The sequence below is a fragment of the Culicoides brevitarsis genome, chromosome 3 (assembly GCF_036172545.1).
Source record: "Culicoides brevitarsis isolate CSIRO-B50_1 chromosome 3, AGI_CSIRO_Cbre_v1, whole genome shotgun sequence".
Taxonomy (NCBI): Eukaryota; Metazoa; Arthropoda; class Insecta; order Diptera; family Ceratopogonidae; genus Culicoides; species Culicoides brevitarsis.
In genome coordinates, this window is record NC_087087.1 from 5,715,898 (window position 1) to 5,735,055 (window position 19,158).

A 19,158-nucleotide genomic window follows, 5' to 3' on the forward strand; every position below is an offset into this window, starting at 1 on the left:
GATAGATACGAGAACTACGTGTAATGGCATCGAGAATTTAGTATGTGTGCGAAGTCAGTCAGACAAAAACTGATGTAATATGCATTTGTACAACGCAGGGGAAGATATGGACACGTAAATGTATGATAAATCAGTCACATCACGTCGGGTAAAAAGGTGATTTTTTGCCATATAGGTCTTTGGGGGAGAAAGCATGGCACGAGGAGAGATGCCAAATCGCCGATGAAAGATTTATTTGACACGTTTGTGACAAGGGCAAAAGGTTCTTAAAGAGACCCAAAGGACGATTTTTGTGTGGTTTTGTGAGAATGTGAGGAATTTTCCCACAGGTTTTTGATTTTAGATTGGTTTTTTATTGATTTTCCATATTAAAAATATTTTAGTTAATTTTAGCTTTAAAAAATTATTAAAGCAAACAAAATAAAAAAGATTAAAAATAAATAAAAAATAATTTAAATTCATTAAATAATTCTGTTAATTAATTATTTAATTAAATAAAAAAAATTAATTAATAATTTAATTTACAAATTTGACAAATTATTTAAATTATTTTTATTTAAAATTTAATTTTATAAAATTTAATACCTAAATAAATTAATTTATTTAAAAAAAATATTGAAAATTAATTCAATTTTTTTTACCTTAATATTTTTTTTACAATTTTTCTTAATTATTTAAAAAATTTATTTTTTTAATAATTTTTAATAATTTAATTTTTTAAATTTTAAATTTTTTAATTTTTTAATTTTTCGTTAATTTTAATTTTAATACATTTTTAATAATTTTAAAAATATTTTTTTTCTTGTCTATAATTTTTTTTATAATTTAAAATTTAATCTTTTTTTTATTAAATAAATTAAATTAATAATAATTTTTTTTAAATTAAATTTTTATTCAAAATTAAATAATTGAAATTTTTAAATTATTTAGAAATGTTATAAAAAAATATTTAAATTAAAAAAAAAAATTAATTTTAAATATTTTTTAAAAAATTAAATTAATTTATTTATCATATTTAATAAAATTAAAACAAAAATTATTAAAATTTAATAATTTATCAATTTGTAAATTAAATTATTAATTAATTTTTTTTAAATTAATTAGTTAATAGAATTATTTAATGAATTTTAACTTTTTTTAAATTAATTTTTAAACTTTTTTTTTATTTTGTTTGCTTTAATAAATTTTTAAAATTAAATTAAAATGAAAAATTATTAAAAATAAAAAAAAACAAATTTAAATTTATTCGCGTGTAAATTCTCATTAAGAAAATTAAAAATCGCTTTTTGCTGCACTGTCAACCAGAATTTACGACCTAAAGAATAATTCCTGCAAACTCTTTTTATCGTATTTACTCCTCGTTTTTTTTGTATTTTCCATCAACCTATATTCCTCTGTATGCAGCAAAACTATACTTACTCAACAAAATACATTTTCACATCGTACACTAAATAATATTACTACTTCACTATATTTCGTAGGTATAGCGACGGATCAATAAAGTACCTTGAATAATTTATAAGGTTTTGCTTAAACCATTCCATATATCTACTTTTCTCTCTTCTGTGCCTTCTCTGTGATATTTTTACACGACGACGTTGTCTACACCTCTCTCTGTTCGAAATTGCAAGTTGCTTCTTTGAAATTCGTTTTTTTTTATTCGCTCTGTATTCAATGGAGAACTGTGAACATGAAATAACAAGCAACGTCGAACATCGTCGTCGACAAGTTATCGTTAATGCTCCGTATGTTGTATAATATTATGGATTATTATTATTCAACTTATCGAGTCTGTTAGTTTATACGATGCGATGGATCGAAAAGAGGCGAAACTTACCCATAAAAGGATTCAAGGTCAAATAAAGGACATGTGTTGAAATGAATTTTTATCTCATCTCAATGGGAGAATTTTGAACTTTTTAAGTTCGCAGGGCAGGAAAAAAGTCGTGCAAGCAAACCGTAAAAGGATATAAATAAAAATAGACATTATATGTCTAGTTCACATGCCGTCTTATTATTATTGCCATATACACTATAGAACAGGTATAAAAGATTTTGAAATGAACACCGAGAACTGTTGAAGCGCGAATGTAGGTTACTATAATTAAAGTAATTAAGAAGACAGTCAAGTGATAAACTACCAAAGAGAGAAATGAACTATGAGTTTAGGTCAAGGTTTAAACGTCGTCCTTTATGCGAGTCACGTTGATTTTGGACTCATCAAAGGTTGTTTCGATTTCTTTGTATCCATCAAAAGTTAGTCTAAGTTTGAAATCAAAGGCAACTTTTGTATCAGCAACTGCTTCGCCTTTTATTGCTCTGAAGAAAGTCAAAAATTTTCCATCAGTAGCATCGAATTGTAGAGCAATGTATAATTCGCTTTCAGGATCGAGATCTGTAGCTCCATTGTAGTTTTTGAAATTTTCCATGAACTCTGCATCAAATTTTCCTTCGCAATCCTTACGTTTCACTTTAACTTTAATCTTTACTTTTCCATCTTCCTTGTAAATTCTGCATTTGAATATACATTCACCGAAAAGCTCCTCCAGTTCAATAGGTAGTTTGAACAGTAGCTTCTCTAACATACCGCTGCTCAAATTGTCTGCTACTTTAAAAGTTGAAATTCTCGATAACAATTCAATGTTGAACCATTTCCAAGCCAATGAACTTGGAGTGTCAGTTTCGACGGCAAGAAGTTCTCCGGATTTCAAATCATGAGCTGATAAAAGAACAGGAAGCTTCGCAGCAACATAATCGGCTTCAGTTACGGCATTTTTGGCGACATCTGCAACGACATTATCCAAGTACATTATGAACTTATCTGAACTTGAAGATTTACGAGTTTTAATGGCGTAACTGAAGAACTCAGTTTTTGATTGTTTTCCGTGAGTGAAAATATTTGTACTTTCTAATTGGTAAACGGAATCGAAGCCATCTCTCAATGTATCGACAACAGTTGATCTTGCTTTGGTGTTTGATGCACAAGCCCCAAGGAAGAGTCTGGTATTGAGCGACTCGTCGAAGGGTACTTTAATTGTTTTGTAACCATCGAATCTTATTTCTTCTTTGAACTTAAAAGTCACTGGATTCTTACCCATGGTTTTACCCTTGAACTTAATGAAACTTTTCAGATGTTTTCCAGTTGCTTCGTCAAAATGATGCCCATATATGAATTTGGTGTTATCGTCAATTTCCGTTACTCCAAATTCCTTGAAGTTTTCCATGAACTCTGGATCTACATCGCCAGTGCAACTATGTCTTTTAACCCATGTAATTACCATGAATTTTCCTTCTTCGCGATCATATCTTAAATGAACATAGCAATTACCAAAAGGTGTAGTTTTATTATAACGTTCTTCAATGAAATATCCTTCCTCAAGGTCAGCAAATTCAGCTTCAATTTCTGTCATGTTGACAATGACATTCATAAGCACATAATGCTTCTTCTTCAACCTGTATGAAGCTTTAGTTTCTTCAAGTCTTTCTTTGCCATGATGGAGGTTCATATCGTCCATCAATGACAAAACCAAAGGAAGCTCAAGAGCAGTTCGATCAGCTTCCGTTAAGTCATCTTCAAAGCCTTGAACTTCTACGTTATGAACATGCATCACGAATTCATTTGGTTCGTTGCTTGAGGATTTTCGTAACAAAACATCTCGTTTTTTAAACTTTTTCTTTACTTGATCGTTCACTAAAAATGTTCTTGTATCCTCGAACTTGTAAACTGCATCAAAACCATCCCTGAGATTATCAAGGAATGTTGAGCCTTTTTTAAAATGTTTACTTGAGACATAGTTCAGTGAGAAACTGAGAAAGGCAATAAGAATAAAAGTCTTCATTGTTGCTTGAAGTTTAAACAGAAAATAAAGAAAAATAAAAATTGCAAGAGAATTTATACAGAACTTGCACAAATAAAAAAATTATTATGTTATGTTGAACATGTCATCAAAATTTTGTTAATTCAATTAAATTAAACAAGAATATATTGTACGTTGAGAATTGTTGAAGCGTAAATTTAGATTACTATAATTGAAGTAAATAAAGAGACAGACAAGTAATAAACAAGCAAAGCGAGAAATGAATCATGAGTTTAGGTCAAGGTTTCATCGTCGTCCTTTTTGCGAGTTACAGTATTTTTGGACTCATCAAAGGTTGTTTCGATTTCTTTGTATCCATCGAAAGTCAATCCAAGTTTGAAATCGAAAGCAACTTTTGTATCAGCAACAGCTTCGCCTTTCATTGCAATCCAGCAAGTCACAAACTTCCCGTCAGCTGCATCAAAATGTTGCCCAAACTCGAATTCACTCTCAGGATCGAGTTCTGTCGCTCCATTATAGTCCTTGAAACTTTCTATCAACTCTGCATCAACTTTACCCTCGCAATCCTTACGCTTCGCTTTAACTTCAATCTTGACTTTTCCATCTTCCTTGCCCATTCTGAAGTTGGCTTGACATTTTCCGAAAAGTCCTTCCATTTCATCTGTCATTTTTTGCATGTGTCCTTCGGGAAGTAACGCCATCGCAGCTACTTGTGTAGTCAAATTTTTCGATAAAAAGTCAATGTTCATCCATTTCCAACGCAGTGAATTGGGGGTGTCTGATTCGACGGCGAAAAGTTCTGTTGATGTCAAATCATGAGCTGATAACAGCACAGGAAGTTTCGCTGCATCATAATCAGCTTCAGTTACGGGATGCTTTAGTTTGGCGTTATCTACGACGACATTATCCAAGTACAAGACGAACTTGTCTGAACTTGAAGATTTACGAGTTTTTACATCGAAGTTGAAGAGTTCAGTTTTTGATACCTTTCCATGCGTGAAAAGTCTCGTAGATTCAAACTTGTAAACGGTATCGAAGCCATCTCTCAAGATATCGACAACAGTTGATCCTGCTTTGATGTTTGCTTCGCGTGTTGCCATGAAGACTTTGGTATTGAGCGATTCATCGAAAGATACTTCAACTTCTTTGTAACCATCGAATCGCATTTCTTTGTTAAAGTCAAAAGTCACAGGATTCTCGCCCAAAATTTTTCCTGTGATTTTGATGAAACTCTTCAAATGTTTGCCAGTTGCTTCATCATAATGATGCCCATAGCTGTACTCACTGTCAAAGTCAAGTTTCGTCGCTCCATACTCCTTGAAGTTATCCATGAACTTTGGATCTATATCGCTATAACATGCCGCTCGTTTAACTGTGGTAACTACCACAAGCTTTCCTTCTTTGCGACCCACGCTGAAACGAACATAGCAGTCTCCAAAAGGTGTCGTTTCCTCTTTAATTTCTTTAGTGAAATGTCCTTCTTCAAAGTCAGCAATTTCAGCTACAGCTTCTGTCATGTTGATGTTCATGAACTCGTGATGCTTCAACTTCAAGTCGAGCGAAGCCGCGGTTTCTTCAGGTCTTGCTTTGCCATGATGGAGGTTCATATCGTCAATCAATGACAAAACCAAAGGAAGTTCAAGACCCGTTCGATCAGCTTCCGTTAAGTCATCTTCAAAGCCTTGAACTTCTACGTTATGAACATGCATCACGAATTGGTAAGGCTTTTTGCTCGAGGATTTTCGTAACAGAACATCACGTTTCTTGAATTTTTCCGTTTTTTGATCGTTCACTGTAAAAGTTTTTGTATCCTCGAACTTGTAAACTGTATCAAAACCATCTTTAAGACTATCGAGGAACGTTGAACCTTTTTCGAAATGTTTAGCTGAGACAAAACTCAGTGAAATACTGAGAACAGCAAGAAGAATAAAACACTTCATTGTTGCTTGAAGTTTTAACAGAAACTGAACAAAAATTAGAATAACGAGAGAGTTTATACAAAAATTATACATTAAAAAAATTATTATGTAATACGTTATCAAAATTTTGTTAATCAATTTTTTTGTCCTAATTTTTTAGCCATTTTAAAATAGAACATAATACGCAATTTTAAAGGTTAATAACATTCAAAATGTAAACAAACGAGTTTTTGGAATGAATGGAAAAGTACAAGTTACAAAATATGAAGAACACGTGTAGAGCGATGTCAAATGTCAAGGTTGTGATAACAAAAAAAAAATTAACATTTTTTTATATATTGACTTAAAGACTTAAGCATACCTTAAGCTTCCATAAGTTCATATTAAAAAAAGTTTTTTTGTGAATTTGTCAAATTGCTTTCAAAATTTTTAAAAAATAATTTTTTTCTTTTATAAACTTTTCTGCTTTTGTGAAAAGTTCAGTTTTTAAAAAAAAAAATTATTTAAGAGTACCCTATGGTCGACAAACGGGTCAAATTGAACCCTTAACGGAACAAATTAATCCCTTAAGGGATCAAAAAAATTACTTAAGGGATCAATTTGACCCGTTTTTCGCCCATAGGGTTATTTTTCGTTTTTAGAGCTTTTAATTATCCGCCTTTATGATAATGTTAACATGTTTAGTCTCATCAAAAACTTTTTCAATTTCCTTATAACCTTCAAAATTAACCTCTAAATTGGTTTCAAATTTAAAAACTTTATCGCCAACTGTTTCTCCATTTGTCCTAAAGAAAACCTTTACAAGTTGCCCTGTATTTGCATCAAAATGTTGCCCAAAAAGCCATTCACTTTCGCCATTGACATCTGTAACTCCAACTTCGCCAAAACTAACAAAATTTTTCTGAACTTCTTCGCCGCAATCTTTTCGCTTCGATCCAAACTCGATTTTGATCTTTCCTTCTTCCTTTCCTGCTCTGATGTTGCATTGACATTTTCCAAAATCCATTTCGATTTCATCCTCCAACGTTTTGATAGTTCCTTCGGGATGTTGCGCAATTTTGTTCACTTGAGTTGTCAAATTGCCGCTGAGATAACGAATTGCCTGCCATTTCCATTTGAGCGAAGCAGGAGTTTCAGAATCAACTGAAAGGAACTCGTTGAATTTTAATTTTTCGTTTTGCGAATGGAGGATGACAGGCAATTTAGCTGCTGCGATGTCAGAGTCTAATACGGGAAGTTCAGTTCTTGTATCGACTTCGATGTTGTCTAAATGCAGAACGAACAATTTCTGATCTTCGCTGGTTGATTTTCGGAGCTTAATGTCGTACTTGGTGACTTTATTTTTGGTGTGTTTTCCATAAGTAAAAATTTTCTTAGACTCGAATTTGTAAACTGTGTCAAATCCATCTTTTAAGTAGTCGAGAATAGTTGAGCCTTTTTCGAAATCTTCACTTGAGACAAAGCTCAATGAAATACTGAGTAATGCGAAAGAGACTAAAAGCTTCATTTTTGATTAAAAGTTGAATAGAAACTGAAGTGAAATTAAAAATTAGCGACAATTTATACCATTTAAGAATATAAAAAAATTTCTTTATCAAAATTTTGTTACTTTTTTTTTTAATCTAAGTCAGTGGTTAAAAAATTTGACCTTTTCGTTTATTTCGATGAAATTTGGTCAAAACAAATTTTTGCAAAACATATTTAATAAATAAAAGCAGATAAGCCATTAGGTATTTTTCTTCGATTTTTTGATTATTTTTCATTTTAAAAATTTAAATAATAATAAAATTTTAATTTTTTTTTGAAATTATTGACAAAATTTTTTTTTTAATTTCTAATATGCATTTTTTTTAATTTTTAAATTTAATAAAAAAAAATAAATTTGTAAATTAAAGTTTAAAAAGTACATTTTATTTAAAATTAATTGAAATTAAATTTTAAAAAATAAAATTTAAATTAAAATTTTTCTTTATTTTTTTTTATTTAATTTCAATTAAATTTTTTTTTTAAATAAATTTTTGATAGTGAATTTAATTTACAAAAAAAATAATTTAATTGAAATTAAATTAAAAAAATAAAATTTTAGGTATTTAAATTTTTATTTTATTTTAATTTAGTTTTTTTCTTAATTTAAATATTTTAAGTTTAAAATTGTACTAAATTAAATAAAAAATTAAAGTCAAATTTTATTTTTTAATTTAATAAAAAAAAATAAATCAAAAAATTATATCAAATTGTGAAATTAATATTATTCATTAATTTTTTTTCATATATCTTTGTATTAAAATAAAATTTAAAAAAAAAAATAAAATTGTAAAAAATTTTTATATTAAAATTAATACAAAAAATTATTTAAATATATTTAAAAAGCGTTTAATTGTATTTTTTTGATTTTTAATTTTTCGGTATTAAATCGAACGAAAAAAGATAAAAAGGCAATTTTTTTAAATTTTAAGCGTTACGACATTTACTCTTCATCATGACTATGAATTTTTGTATTCAAACTTTCATCAAAAACTGTTTCAATTTCTTTAAACCCATCAAATTCAATTTTAAATTTGAAATCAATCTTAACCTTTTCATCGCTATCTGTCTCTCCATCTACTTCCATAACAACCTTTTCAATTTGTCCATTAGTTGCATCAAAAACTTGCTTAAAATAAAATTCACTATCGCCATCAATATCAATCGCTCCAAATTCTTCCAAGCCAAGAAAATCTCTATTAACTTTTCCCGTACAAAGATTTCGCTTTGTTTCGTATCCAATTTTGACTTTTCCATCTCCCTTGCTTATTACGACGTTACATTGACATTTTCCGAAAGGCATGTTCAATTCATTAGTTTTCGTGATACTTTTCCCCTCAGCAAGTTCAGCCATGGAATTTACTTGGTTCGTCATATTTCCTCCCAAAAAGCGACCTGCAGCCCATTTCCATTTGATCGAAGCGGGAGTTTCTCCTTCAACGGCATGGAATTTGTTAAATTTTAATTTTTCATCAGGCGCTTCGAGGATAATTGGTAATTTAGCTGCATTGTAGTCTGCTTCAGTTGCGACAATTTTGGAATCGTCGTCAAAGAAGAAGGTTTTGTCTAAATGAAGTACAACTTTGTGAGGATCGTTGCTTGTAGATTTGCGAAATTTGACATAATGTTTGAGGATTTGTTCGTTTTTTAAGCCGTCTTTTGTGAATTTTTTGGTTCCTTGAAGTTTGTAGACAGTGTCGAATCCATCTTTTAAGTGATCGATGATATTAGCGCCATTTTCAGAATGTTCGCTTGAAACGAAACTCAAGGAAAGGATACCGAGAAGAATAAAAATTTTCATTTTTCGGTTGACAGTTGAAGAGAAACTGAAGAGAAACAAAAATTTGCATGGATTTATATTGAAAGATTTTAGCAAATTATCAAAAAAATGCTTTCTATCACAGATTTTGGTGTCAAATGTCAAGTTATATTGAGGAAGTATTTTCATGAAAACAAAACATTATTTAGATGATTTGTATAAAATAACAATTTACAACAAACTCTTTAAAAAAAATTAAAAAAAAAATAATTAATATAAAAAAATAAATTTAATTAAAAACTTGATAAATAATTTAATTAAATTCATTTTTTTAAATTTCAAAGTTTTAAATAAATTTTTAATTAATATTTTTTTTTAAATATTATAAAATTAATTTTAAAATTAAATATAATAAAATGAAAATTAATTTAAATAATTCATTTAAAAAAATATATTTATTAAAAATTAAAAAAAAAATAAATAATTTTAAAAAAAATTAAAAATTATTTTTTTTAATATTGTTTATTTTATTAAATTAAATTAATTTATTTAATTATTAATTCATTTTATTTCAGTTTTAAATAAATTTATATATTTTTTAAATCTTAAAAAATTAATTTTAAACTGAAATTTAATTTTCAATTTATTTTTAACTTATTTTTTTTATTTTATTTTATTTATTGAATTAATTTAATTTTTGAAATTTATAAATTTTTAATTAAATGATTTTCCGCTTATATATTTTTTTATTTAATATTTAATTGTTTTATTTCATTTTTTATTTTTTTAATAAAATGAAGTAATTTTTTAAATTTAAATAATTTTATTTATTTTTAAAATTAATTTAATTTAATAAATTTTTAAATAATTATTTTTTTTATATTTTTTTATTTAATTTTTTTTTAATTATAAATCAAGGCATATCAACATTTTTAACATTTAATGTCTCATCGAAGACTTTGTGAATTTTCTCATCATGCATCATGTCCAAATTCATTTGAATTTTAAAAGTTTTATCATTGTTCATTTTTCCTTTTTGTTCAATGGAAAAGCTCGAAAACTTCCCATTTGACGACTTAAAGTGATACTTATAGCTCATTTCTCCTTCTCGAATAGTATCTTCCAAAGCGAAATCTTTAAAATGTTTATTAAAGAAATTCTTATCAGCATCCGTGAGTTTACACTCAGCAGTTTTCGTTGAATGTTCCATTGTAAAAGATGCTTCTCTTTGTAATAAATAAGTCACACAATTTTCATAGTCGATTTGTTCTGATCCAAAAGAATTAATTTCTTTTTTAATCTCTTTTAATTTTGCATCTTTTTCACCAAATCGAGTTACGTCATGATTTAACATTGTAACTACCATTTTTTTCCATTCCAAAGATTTTTCAGTATCATTTTCTCGGGCCTTCAAGTGATCAATGTTATAAGCTGAGTTCAAGTAAACAATCAAAGGTAGAGCAAAGGCATTCTTGTCGCCATCCGTTAAGTCAGTTGTACGATTCGATGAGCCTCCAAAATCATTCAAGTTACCGCGACTCACATTTTCCAAATGAACTGCAAAAGCAGGTCCTTTTGACTTTCGAAAGAAATTCAGGAATGACCAAACTCCGCTGTACTTTGATTTACTTTCAGCTTTTCGAATTAAAACATCAAATTCAACGAATTCCAGTTGGCTTTGAAATTTATTTCCGATGAACTTGAAGACTTTATCGTAGCCATCCGTTAAATGAGCAACTAACTTCTGCTCTTTCTCGAATGGAATACTCGAAACGGAACATAAGAACAGAGCGATTAAAAAGAACTTCATTTTCGGAAGAGACTTTGAATGATACTGAACAATGAATTGTATTTTATGAGAGAATTTATATTTTTGATATGGACCAAGTCTTATCAAAATAATTTTGAAAATATGTATGGAAGGTCAACAAAAAGATTAGAACGTAAATATGTTTATTCTTGGAATTGTTTTTGACAAATTACAATTAATTTTTGTGATTATTTCAGTTAAATTTTAGTTTGTTGATGCTCAAGGTCATTCAAGGTCATGAGTTCAAATAAGAGCTTGTTGCTCAAAAAAATCATTTTTGGATTAAAGACTTATCAAGAATTCTAAAAAAAACTTTTATAAGGTTCTTATAGTTTAAAAACGAGTTAAGAATCATCAAACTTTTAAAATTGGCAAAAAAAATACTTCTTTGCCAAGGTAAATTTTTATGCCTCCTCGTTTTTAAGAGTTTTTGATAAGTTTGGAAACAAAAATGATTCATTTGAGGATTAAGCTCTTATTTGAACTCATGACCTTGAATGACCTTGAACATCGTTGAACTAAATGACAGCTTTATTTTAACCTAAAATCATCACAAAATTAAAATTTTACTCACAACTCGAAGTTGAAACTACATTTCAAGTTAAACATAAACTTTTTTGATATTCAAGGACTCATCAAAGTCCGAAGTGATCTCCTTAAAGCCATCAAAGTTTAATTCAGTGTCAACCGTGAAATCTACTTTGCCATCTTTACCAATAGCCTCTCCATTGTATTTCTTAAATGCTTTCACAAACTGTCCCGTTGTCCGCTCAAAATGATATCCCAACTTTCCTTGCGAATTTTTAGTAAATTCCGTTGCTTCAAACTCCTTCAAATAAAACAAGAAACTTCTATCAAGTTGACCAGTACAATGCTCATATTTTGTCGACATTTCCATTTTTAACTTTTCATTGTGATTCCTTAACTTTGCTTCCGTCAAACAAGTTCCAAAACCCCATTCTATGGAAGCTACATCGACTTTGGATTCCCATGGTGACATTTTAGCTACATACTCAACTTGTTTCGTCCAATTGTGAAAGATCATATTTTTGGGATAATTTTTCCATAACATTGAGATTCTAGTTTCGCCATTAGTGAGATTTTTATAAAGGAGGTTACTGTGGTCATCTGTTACACAAACAATTGGTAAGAGAGCTGCTTTAAGATCTTCGTCAGAAATTGAACCTTCGAATTGTTCTCCTTCGAAGGTAACATTCTCCAAATGCATCACAAGCTTATTTTCGTCACTTGCGACGTTAGATTTTCGCAATAAAACATCGTAGCTTAACGAGTGAACTTTTGAAAGGGTTTCAGATGAAAAAGTTTTTATAGCTTTATATTTGTAGACAGAATCGAAGCCATCTTTCAAGTAGTCGAAAACTGTGGATCCTTTTTCGAACTTGACGCTTGAAGCGAAGTTTAAAGCGAATAAAAATACTAAAGCGAAAAGACACTTCATCTTTGGTTGATGTTTCAAACTGAACTGAATTAAAAAATTTTTAAAACGTAAAATGGAGACGTCTGGTTAATTACTTTAAAAAATGAGGTTAAAAATGTTATCAATTTTTTTCGTAACATTTTTTGTAACATTTTTTAAAGCATTTAATCAAAAAAGGGTTGAAACTTAAAAAAAATTCTCGATCTCTGGGTTAAAATGTCAAAAGTCGAATAACCTTGAAATTCAAGTATCAAAAAAATTACTCTTTATAAACACTGAAAGCTTTCCCGTGAGAAAACAAGTACTTTTTTCAATCACCTCATTCAATTCCGCATCAAATGCCAATCAATATCAATTTGTATCAATTGAATAGACGTCAATCCGCCGTCAACGATGTCGTCGTTATTGTCTATTCCGTCACTTATTTCCTCGTCGACGAACGATTTGTCGATGCAAAGCTTTATTTCAAAGAAAAAAAAATAAACGATAAACAAATTTTCTGGCGCCATCCACGATTAACATCGACCGTTCGCCAGCCTCGTTGTAAATTCTTTTTAATTATTTATACGCGAACATAAAACGAAGTACGAACGACGCAGCAAAACGAGGTACTTACTTGTTGGATGTGAATTAACGGAAATATAGGTCAGGTTAAGTAAGGTTAATTTATATGGCATGAGAAAGGTAACAGCAACATATGTCATGTACACACAAAAAAAAACCCTTTTTATTATATTTTGATACAATTTTGCCGGAAAAGTCGTCGCACACACGGGAGCAAAAAGTGTATAATTTAGTCATGAACTCGTCTTTTTTTTTTGCTCGGGTACATGATCCGAAAATGACATGAAAAGTGTGAAGAGTTGGTGTTTTTAATGGGAGTTATTTTGCGATTTTTTTAAAAATAATTTTAATTTTTAATTATTTTATAAAAAATAATTTTTTTATGATTAATTATTTTAAAATTTAACTTTTTATTTTTTTTTATTTTAAAATAAATTTTTTTAATAAATTATATTATTTTAATTTTTATTTTTTTTTTAATAAAAATAATTTTTTTTATTTGTTTTTTTTATTTTTATTTTTATTTTTTTTTTATTTTTTTTTAGATATATTTTATTATTAATTAAATTAAAAATAAAATATTTTTTTTTATAATTCTTGAATTCAGAATTAAAAATCTAAATTATTAAAATTTTAATTTAATTTAGGTTAAAGATCCTAAAAAATTTTACAAAATTAAAAAAAAAAAAAAATAAAAAAAAAAAAAATCTAAAAAAATAAATAAAAAAATATTAAATAAATAATAAAAAATTAAATAAAAAATTAAAAAAAATAACTATTTTTTAATGAAAAAATTATTTAAAAAAACCTGAAGAATTTTTAATTTAAAATTATTAATAATTTATTTTTATTTTATTTTTTTTTTTTTGTAAATTTAATTTTTAATATTTAAAAAAAAAATCTCTTGAGTAAATTTTTGAAAAAAAAAAAAAAAATTTCTAAAAAATTATTGAAAATAAATTTTATTTAAATTACTTTAAAGAATAAAAATTTTATAGAATTTCTTTAAAAAAAATTTATCAAGAAACTTTTGAAAAAATTGTTAAAGAAATTCATTGAAAATTTTTTTTAAATTTAATTAGAAATTTTTGAATTTTTCCAAAAATTTTAAAATATTTTCTTAAGAATCTTTTATAAAAAATAAATTTTTAAAACTCATAAAATTCTTCGAGTTTCGAAACTTCAACTTTTCACAATTCTCATAAGCAAAAAGCAACTGCTAACTGAAGTTACTAAATTGCGGAGTATGATAAGTAAATTACATACCGTTTTTCGCCTCTCCTTTATGCGCTCATATTCACGTATTTGGATGAATTTTAACTAAACACGGAAAATGGATAATTTTTAAAACCACATCACGTTCCTCTTTATCTTCCGCATTTTGCCTCGTATGTGAATCCTTTCATATACTCACCAATCTGTCCCGTTATCCGTACTTAAAATCATCGTTACAAAGAATGTGCTGAAGAATGTCATACGACCAAAGCTAAAAAGTGTAAAGCATTTTTATTGCCTCGCATCGTACGACGACGACGACGACGCCGAGAGTCTCTAAATGGTCGTGTAGTGTGCATTTTCACTAAAATATCATTATTATTATACACTCCAAACGATGTGTTTACTTATCATGGAATGATGACGACGACGACAGAACGATGACGGAAGAGAAAAGTACTTTACTTCACAAAAGGGGCTTAGACTACACTTCATGCGGAGCACATTTTCATAATAATAACGTATTTAGTATCATGTCAGCTCATCATGTCGTTGCTTCTTCGCCATTATAGGTTTCATCATTTTTTATGAGAATGTTTAAAGTTCGTGGAAGAATTTTAAGTACTCTCATTGAAATAATGATGAACTTTTGTTTGGTTTTTGGACTGCAATTTTGCATTTTTTTTAGCTTGGAATTAAAAAATTTTTGTAACAAAAATCGATAGGTCTAAATATAAACAAGACCTTGACCAAATCGGTTGATTTTCTGTCTGACCTGATTAAACGCCAACGCCTTCTTTTATCGTTCGTCGCAGAAGCCGGAAATACCTAACAACCACTTAACACGATTCACGACGATTCAGCAAAACAAGATTTCGTTACACGTGAAAAGTACGTGCAAATGTCTTTGTTACCTGCCTTACCTCTCATTTTTCCACATTTGCCTTAACCTATGGATTGAAATGAGATTTAATTAACTCTTAAAAATGCTAATTTGAAACCTTAAGAGGTTAATTTAATACCTTGAGATGTTAATTTGAAACCTTAAGAGGTTAATTTAATACCTTGAGATGTTAATTTGAAACCTTAAGAGGTTAATTTAATACCTTAAGATGTTAATTTAATACCTTGAGATGTTAATTTAATACCTTGAGATGTTAATTTGAAACCTTAAGAGGTTAATTTAATACCTTGAGATGTTAATTTGAAACCTTAAGAGGTTAATTTAATACCTTGAGATGTTAATTTAGTACCTTGAGAGGTTAATTTGAAACCTTAAGAGATTAATTTAATACCTTGAGATGTTAATTTGAAACCTTAAGAGGTTAATTTAATACCTTGAGATGTTAATTTAAAACCTTAAGAGGTTAATTTAATACCTTGAGATGTTAATTTGAAACCTTAAGAGGTTAATTTAATACCTTGAGATGTTAATTTGAAACCTTAAGAGGTTAATTTAATACCTTGAGATGTTAATTTAATACCTTGAGAGGTTAATTTAATACCTTGAGATGTTAATTTAAAACCTTAAGAGGTTAATTTAATACCTTGAGATGTTAATTTTACTCCTTTTAAATCCATAAAGCAAAACCAGCATCAAAGTAAACAACCTGCCGAACAACGACGACGTCTCGACACACACACATCGGAAGTCAAATGTTTGCGTAACCGTACTCCGAGTCAAAGTGAGTGTTGTTGTGCTTTTTCGATTCGGGGTATTTAAAAGGCAAACACCGTACTCCGAGTCAAAGTGAGTGTTGTTGTGCTTTTTCGATTCGGGGTATTTAAAAGGCAAACATGCTTCGTTAATTTTACTTTATTTTCGGGGTTGCCGGTTTTTCGTAGATCAATGAACAGCGTCGTCATGCTTTGAACAATTATTCAGATCAAAATTTATGGGGATTTGAAAACATTTGAAGGAGGCGACTTGGAATGATATATTTTTGGTTCGTTCGTTAAGGAAATTTCGCAAAAATGATAGAAGAAGTGTGAGTAATAAATTTCTTGCCTATTTTCCCCAAGGGTGCGATGAAATATGTTTTCATGTGTGATTAGGTCAAGAAAGTTATCTGTTCGTGTTCGTCTTTTATTTTTTTGTTTGAGCGAAAAGGATCGGTGAGGAGGATGTTTTTGCTTTTATCGTTATGGATTTGTTTTGATTGGTTTCTATGTGATGATGATCTCTCTTGAGACTTGCTAGACGACAATTTTTTGTTTGGAACGATTGTTTTTGTTCGAGAATTGATTCGAAACGATCTGAAATATAAGGAAAGGATTTTGTTAAAAAATTTATTTTCTTTGAATTTTTTTTCAAAATCTTAAAAAAATACTAATAAATAAAATAAATTAAAATAATTAAAAAAATAAATAAATAAATTTAAAAAAAAAATTAAAATAATAAAAAAATAATATTAATATAAAAAAAAATAAAATATAAATTAAATCAAATTTAATTAAAATTAATTAAAAAGTTTTTAATTAATTAAATAATTTATAAATTTAAAATTAAAATATTAAAAATTAAAAAAATTTAAATAAAAAATATTTAAAAAAAAAAAAAATATTTAAAAAAAAAAAAAAAAAAAATTTAAAAAAAATAATTAAAAAAAAAAAAATTAAAATAAATAAAATTTTTATTATTTCAAAAAATTAAAATTAAATAAAAAATTAAATTTTTTTTAATAGAAAATTAAAATAAAAATATTTTTTTTATAATTTAAAAAATAAAAAAAATAAGACGCAAAAATTCTTTTAAATCCATCTCGTATAAAAAAAAACATTTTTTACGACTCATAATTAATATTTTTATTGCATGGCGCCTATTTTAATTACATCAACAAACCCTCTTTGCACTTATTTACTCTCCAACATAACAGTAAATAAAGCAATTGAGAATTATCGTGACTCTGACATAATTTCCAAGTACTTCAACTCAATATAATTTTTTTTTGTATTTCAAAGAATTGATAAATGAATATACATTTCAAACATAAAAAAGTACTAATTCGGTTCGTTTCGCGCAATACAAACCTAAATAACGAAGAGAAATTCATCATTAGTACTTCTTTGTAAATTCATTACTTCGCGAACGAACGACCTGTTTTTTTTAAATAAAAAGAATAAAATTTTATTTTAAAAGGTTTCTCGAAACATGCGATTCTTAGTTCACTCATTTATTTGCATTTCACTCACCTTTTAACATTTTTTTATTTTTTTTCTCTTTGCAGTTGCGTGCAGCACGGTCACTGTAACAAAATGTCAAGCAGCATTGAGGACCCTTCAGGCATTTCCATTCTTTCGTCCTACGTGCTTGTGCAAAGAGCCTGGAGCGGATCCAGACTGCAACTACTTTAGAGACTTTTTATTTGATCATCCATGCGGATTTGTGTTAAAAAAAGGTTTGTAAAGAATTTCTTTTTTGTTTCAACTTTTTTCTTTCATTCAAGTTTTTTATGAAAGAAAAATGAAAGAGATAAAAAGTACTAATTAATTTTTTTTTTTTTGTAATTATTTTTTTTTAGAAAAAGATCCATATCCAATTGATGCCTTACCGACATGCAATCACGCATTATCTGTATGCCAACAAGAGCGCAAATGCATCAAATTATTCGAAGACTTTAAACTGCATTGTAAAGTTAGGGATAATAAATGTAAAATGGAAGACAAGTAAGTTTTATTAATTTTCTCATTTTTAAAATAAATTATTTTTTTAAATTATTTTTTTAAATTTATTTATTTATTACTTAAAAATTATGTATTTAATTTTTTTTAAATTAATTATTAATTATTTTAAAATAATTATTTTAAAAAATTTTTTTTAATAAATTTTAAATTATTTTATTTTATTTAATTTTAATTTTTTTTATTTTATTTAAATTTTTTTTAATTTGAAAAATTTATTTATTTTTTTTTAATTTTTTTTTTTTAATTTAAAAAAATTAAAATTTACAATTAAAATTATTAATTTAATTTAAAATTTTAAAATTTTTTTTTTATTTTTTAAATTTTAATAAAATTATTTTAATAAATTAATGAAAATTATTTATTTTATTTTTAAACATAAAATTTAATTATTTAAAAATTTTTAAATTTAAATTCAATAAAATTCTTAAATATTTTTTATATTTCAAAAAAAATTAATTCTTTAAAATTTAATTTAAATTATTAAATAATATTTAAATTTTTTTTATTTAAAAAAATTAATTCAAAATTTAAAATAAATTTAAATTAAATTTAATTTAATTTTAAAAATTTAATTAATTTTTTTAATTTTTTAAATTATTTATTAAAAATATTTTCAAAAAATATTTAATTAAATTCTTTATTTATTTTTATTTAATAATTATTTTAAAAAAAAAATTAAAATTTATTTTTAAAAAATAAATTAAAAAATAATAATTTATAACTCACCTAATAATTTTTTTTTTATATTTTTTTTCAGAAATTTGTGCCATGAAGCATGGACAAATTTACGTATGTCGCCAATGTTCGGATGTATTTGTCCGAACAATCATATGAAAAAGAGATGTGATAAAATATTTAGTGTTGTTAATCATAATCCGTGTGTTGGTAAGTTTTTCCTTTATATTATTTTTTGTAAAGAAAAAAAAATAATATAAAAAATTACAAAATTTTCCCTTTTTTACGTTTTAAAAAGTTTTTTACATAAAAAAAAATTAATTAATTAATTAACTTTTCCAAATTTTTCTAATTTTTTTATCATAATAATTGCGTTGAAAGTTTTTATTAATAATATATAAAAAAAATTATCACCAAAAAAATATTTAAAAGAAAAATATAAAAAAATGCTCTCCTCTTCTTCTTGTTATTTTTCGTTCATTTATAATTTTTTTTTCTCGTACACCAAAAGTTGATGTTTTTTGATGCAATTTTTCAGGCACAAGCACCTCTTTCATTTATTTAGAGCACAACTTTTGAGCGCACCGAAAGTTTTTCTCTTCTTTTTCCTCCCAAAAGAAAAAAGTTTGTTCGATTGCAAACTTAATTTTTCTTGTAGTCAGATAAAAAGTCAAAAAATAAAGTTTAAAAAAAATGTTTAAAAAAAGGAGAAAAGAAGATAAAAACGCTAAACAAAATAAATGTCAGTCCCT

At 26.9% G+C, this 19,158-nt stretch overlaps 1 protein-coding gene across 1 annotated transcript in view; it reads left to right on the forward strand.

Moving 5' to 3' along the window:
• Nucleotides 1–19,158, forward strand: part of LOC134833266 (uncharacterized) — a 79,699-nt gene that overhangs the window by 44,188 nt on the left and 16,353 nt on the right. The window contains exons 3-5 of the mRNA XM_063847529.1: nt 17,275–17,445; nt 17,569–17,713; nt 18,489–18,616. Of these exons, the coding sequence (XP_063703599.1) occupies nt 17,275–17,445; nt 17,569–17,713; nt 18,489–18,616 (444 nt within the window). The remainder of the gene's footprint in view (nt 1–17,274; nt 17,446–17,568; nt 17,714–18,488; nt 18,617–19,158) is intronic.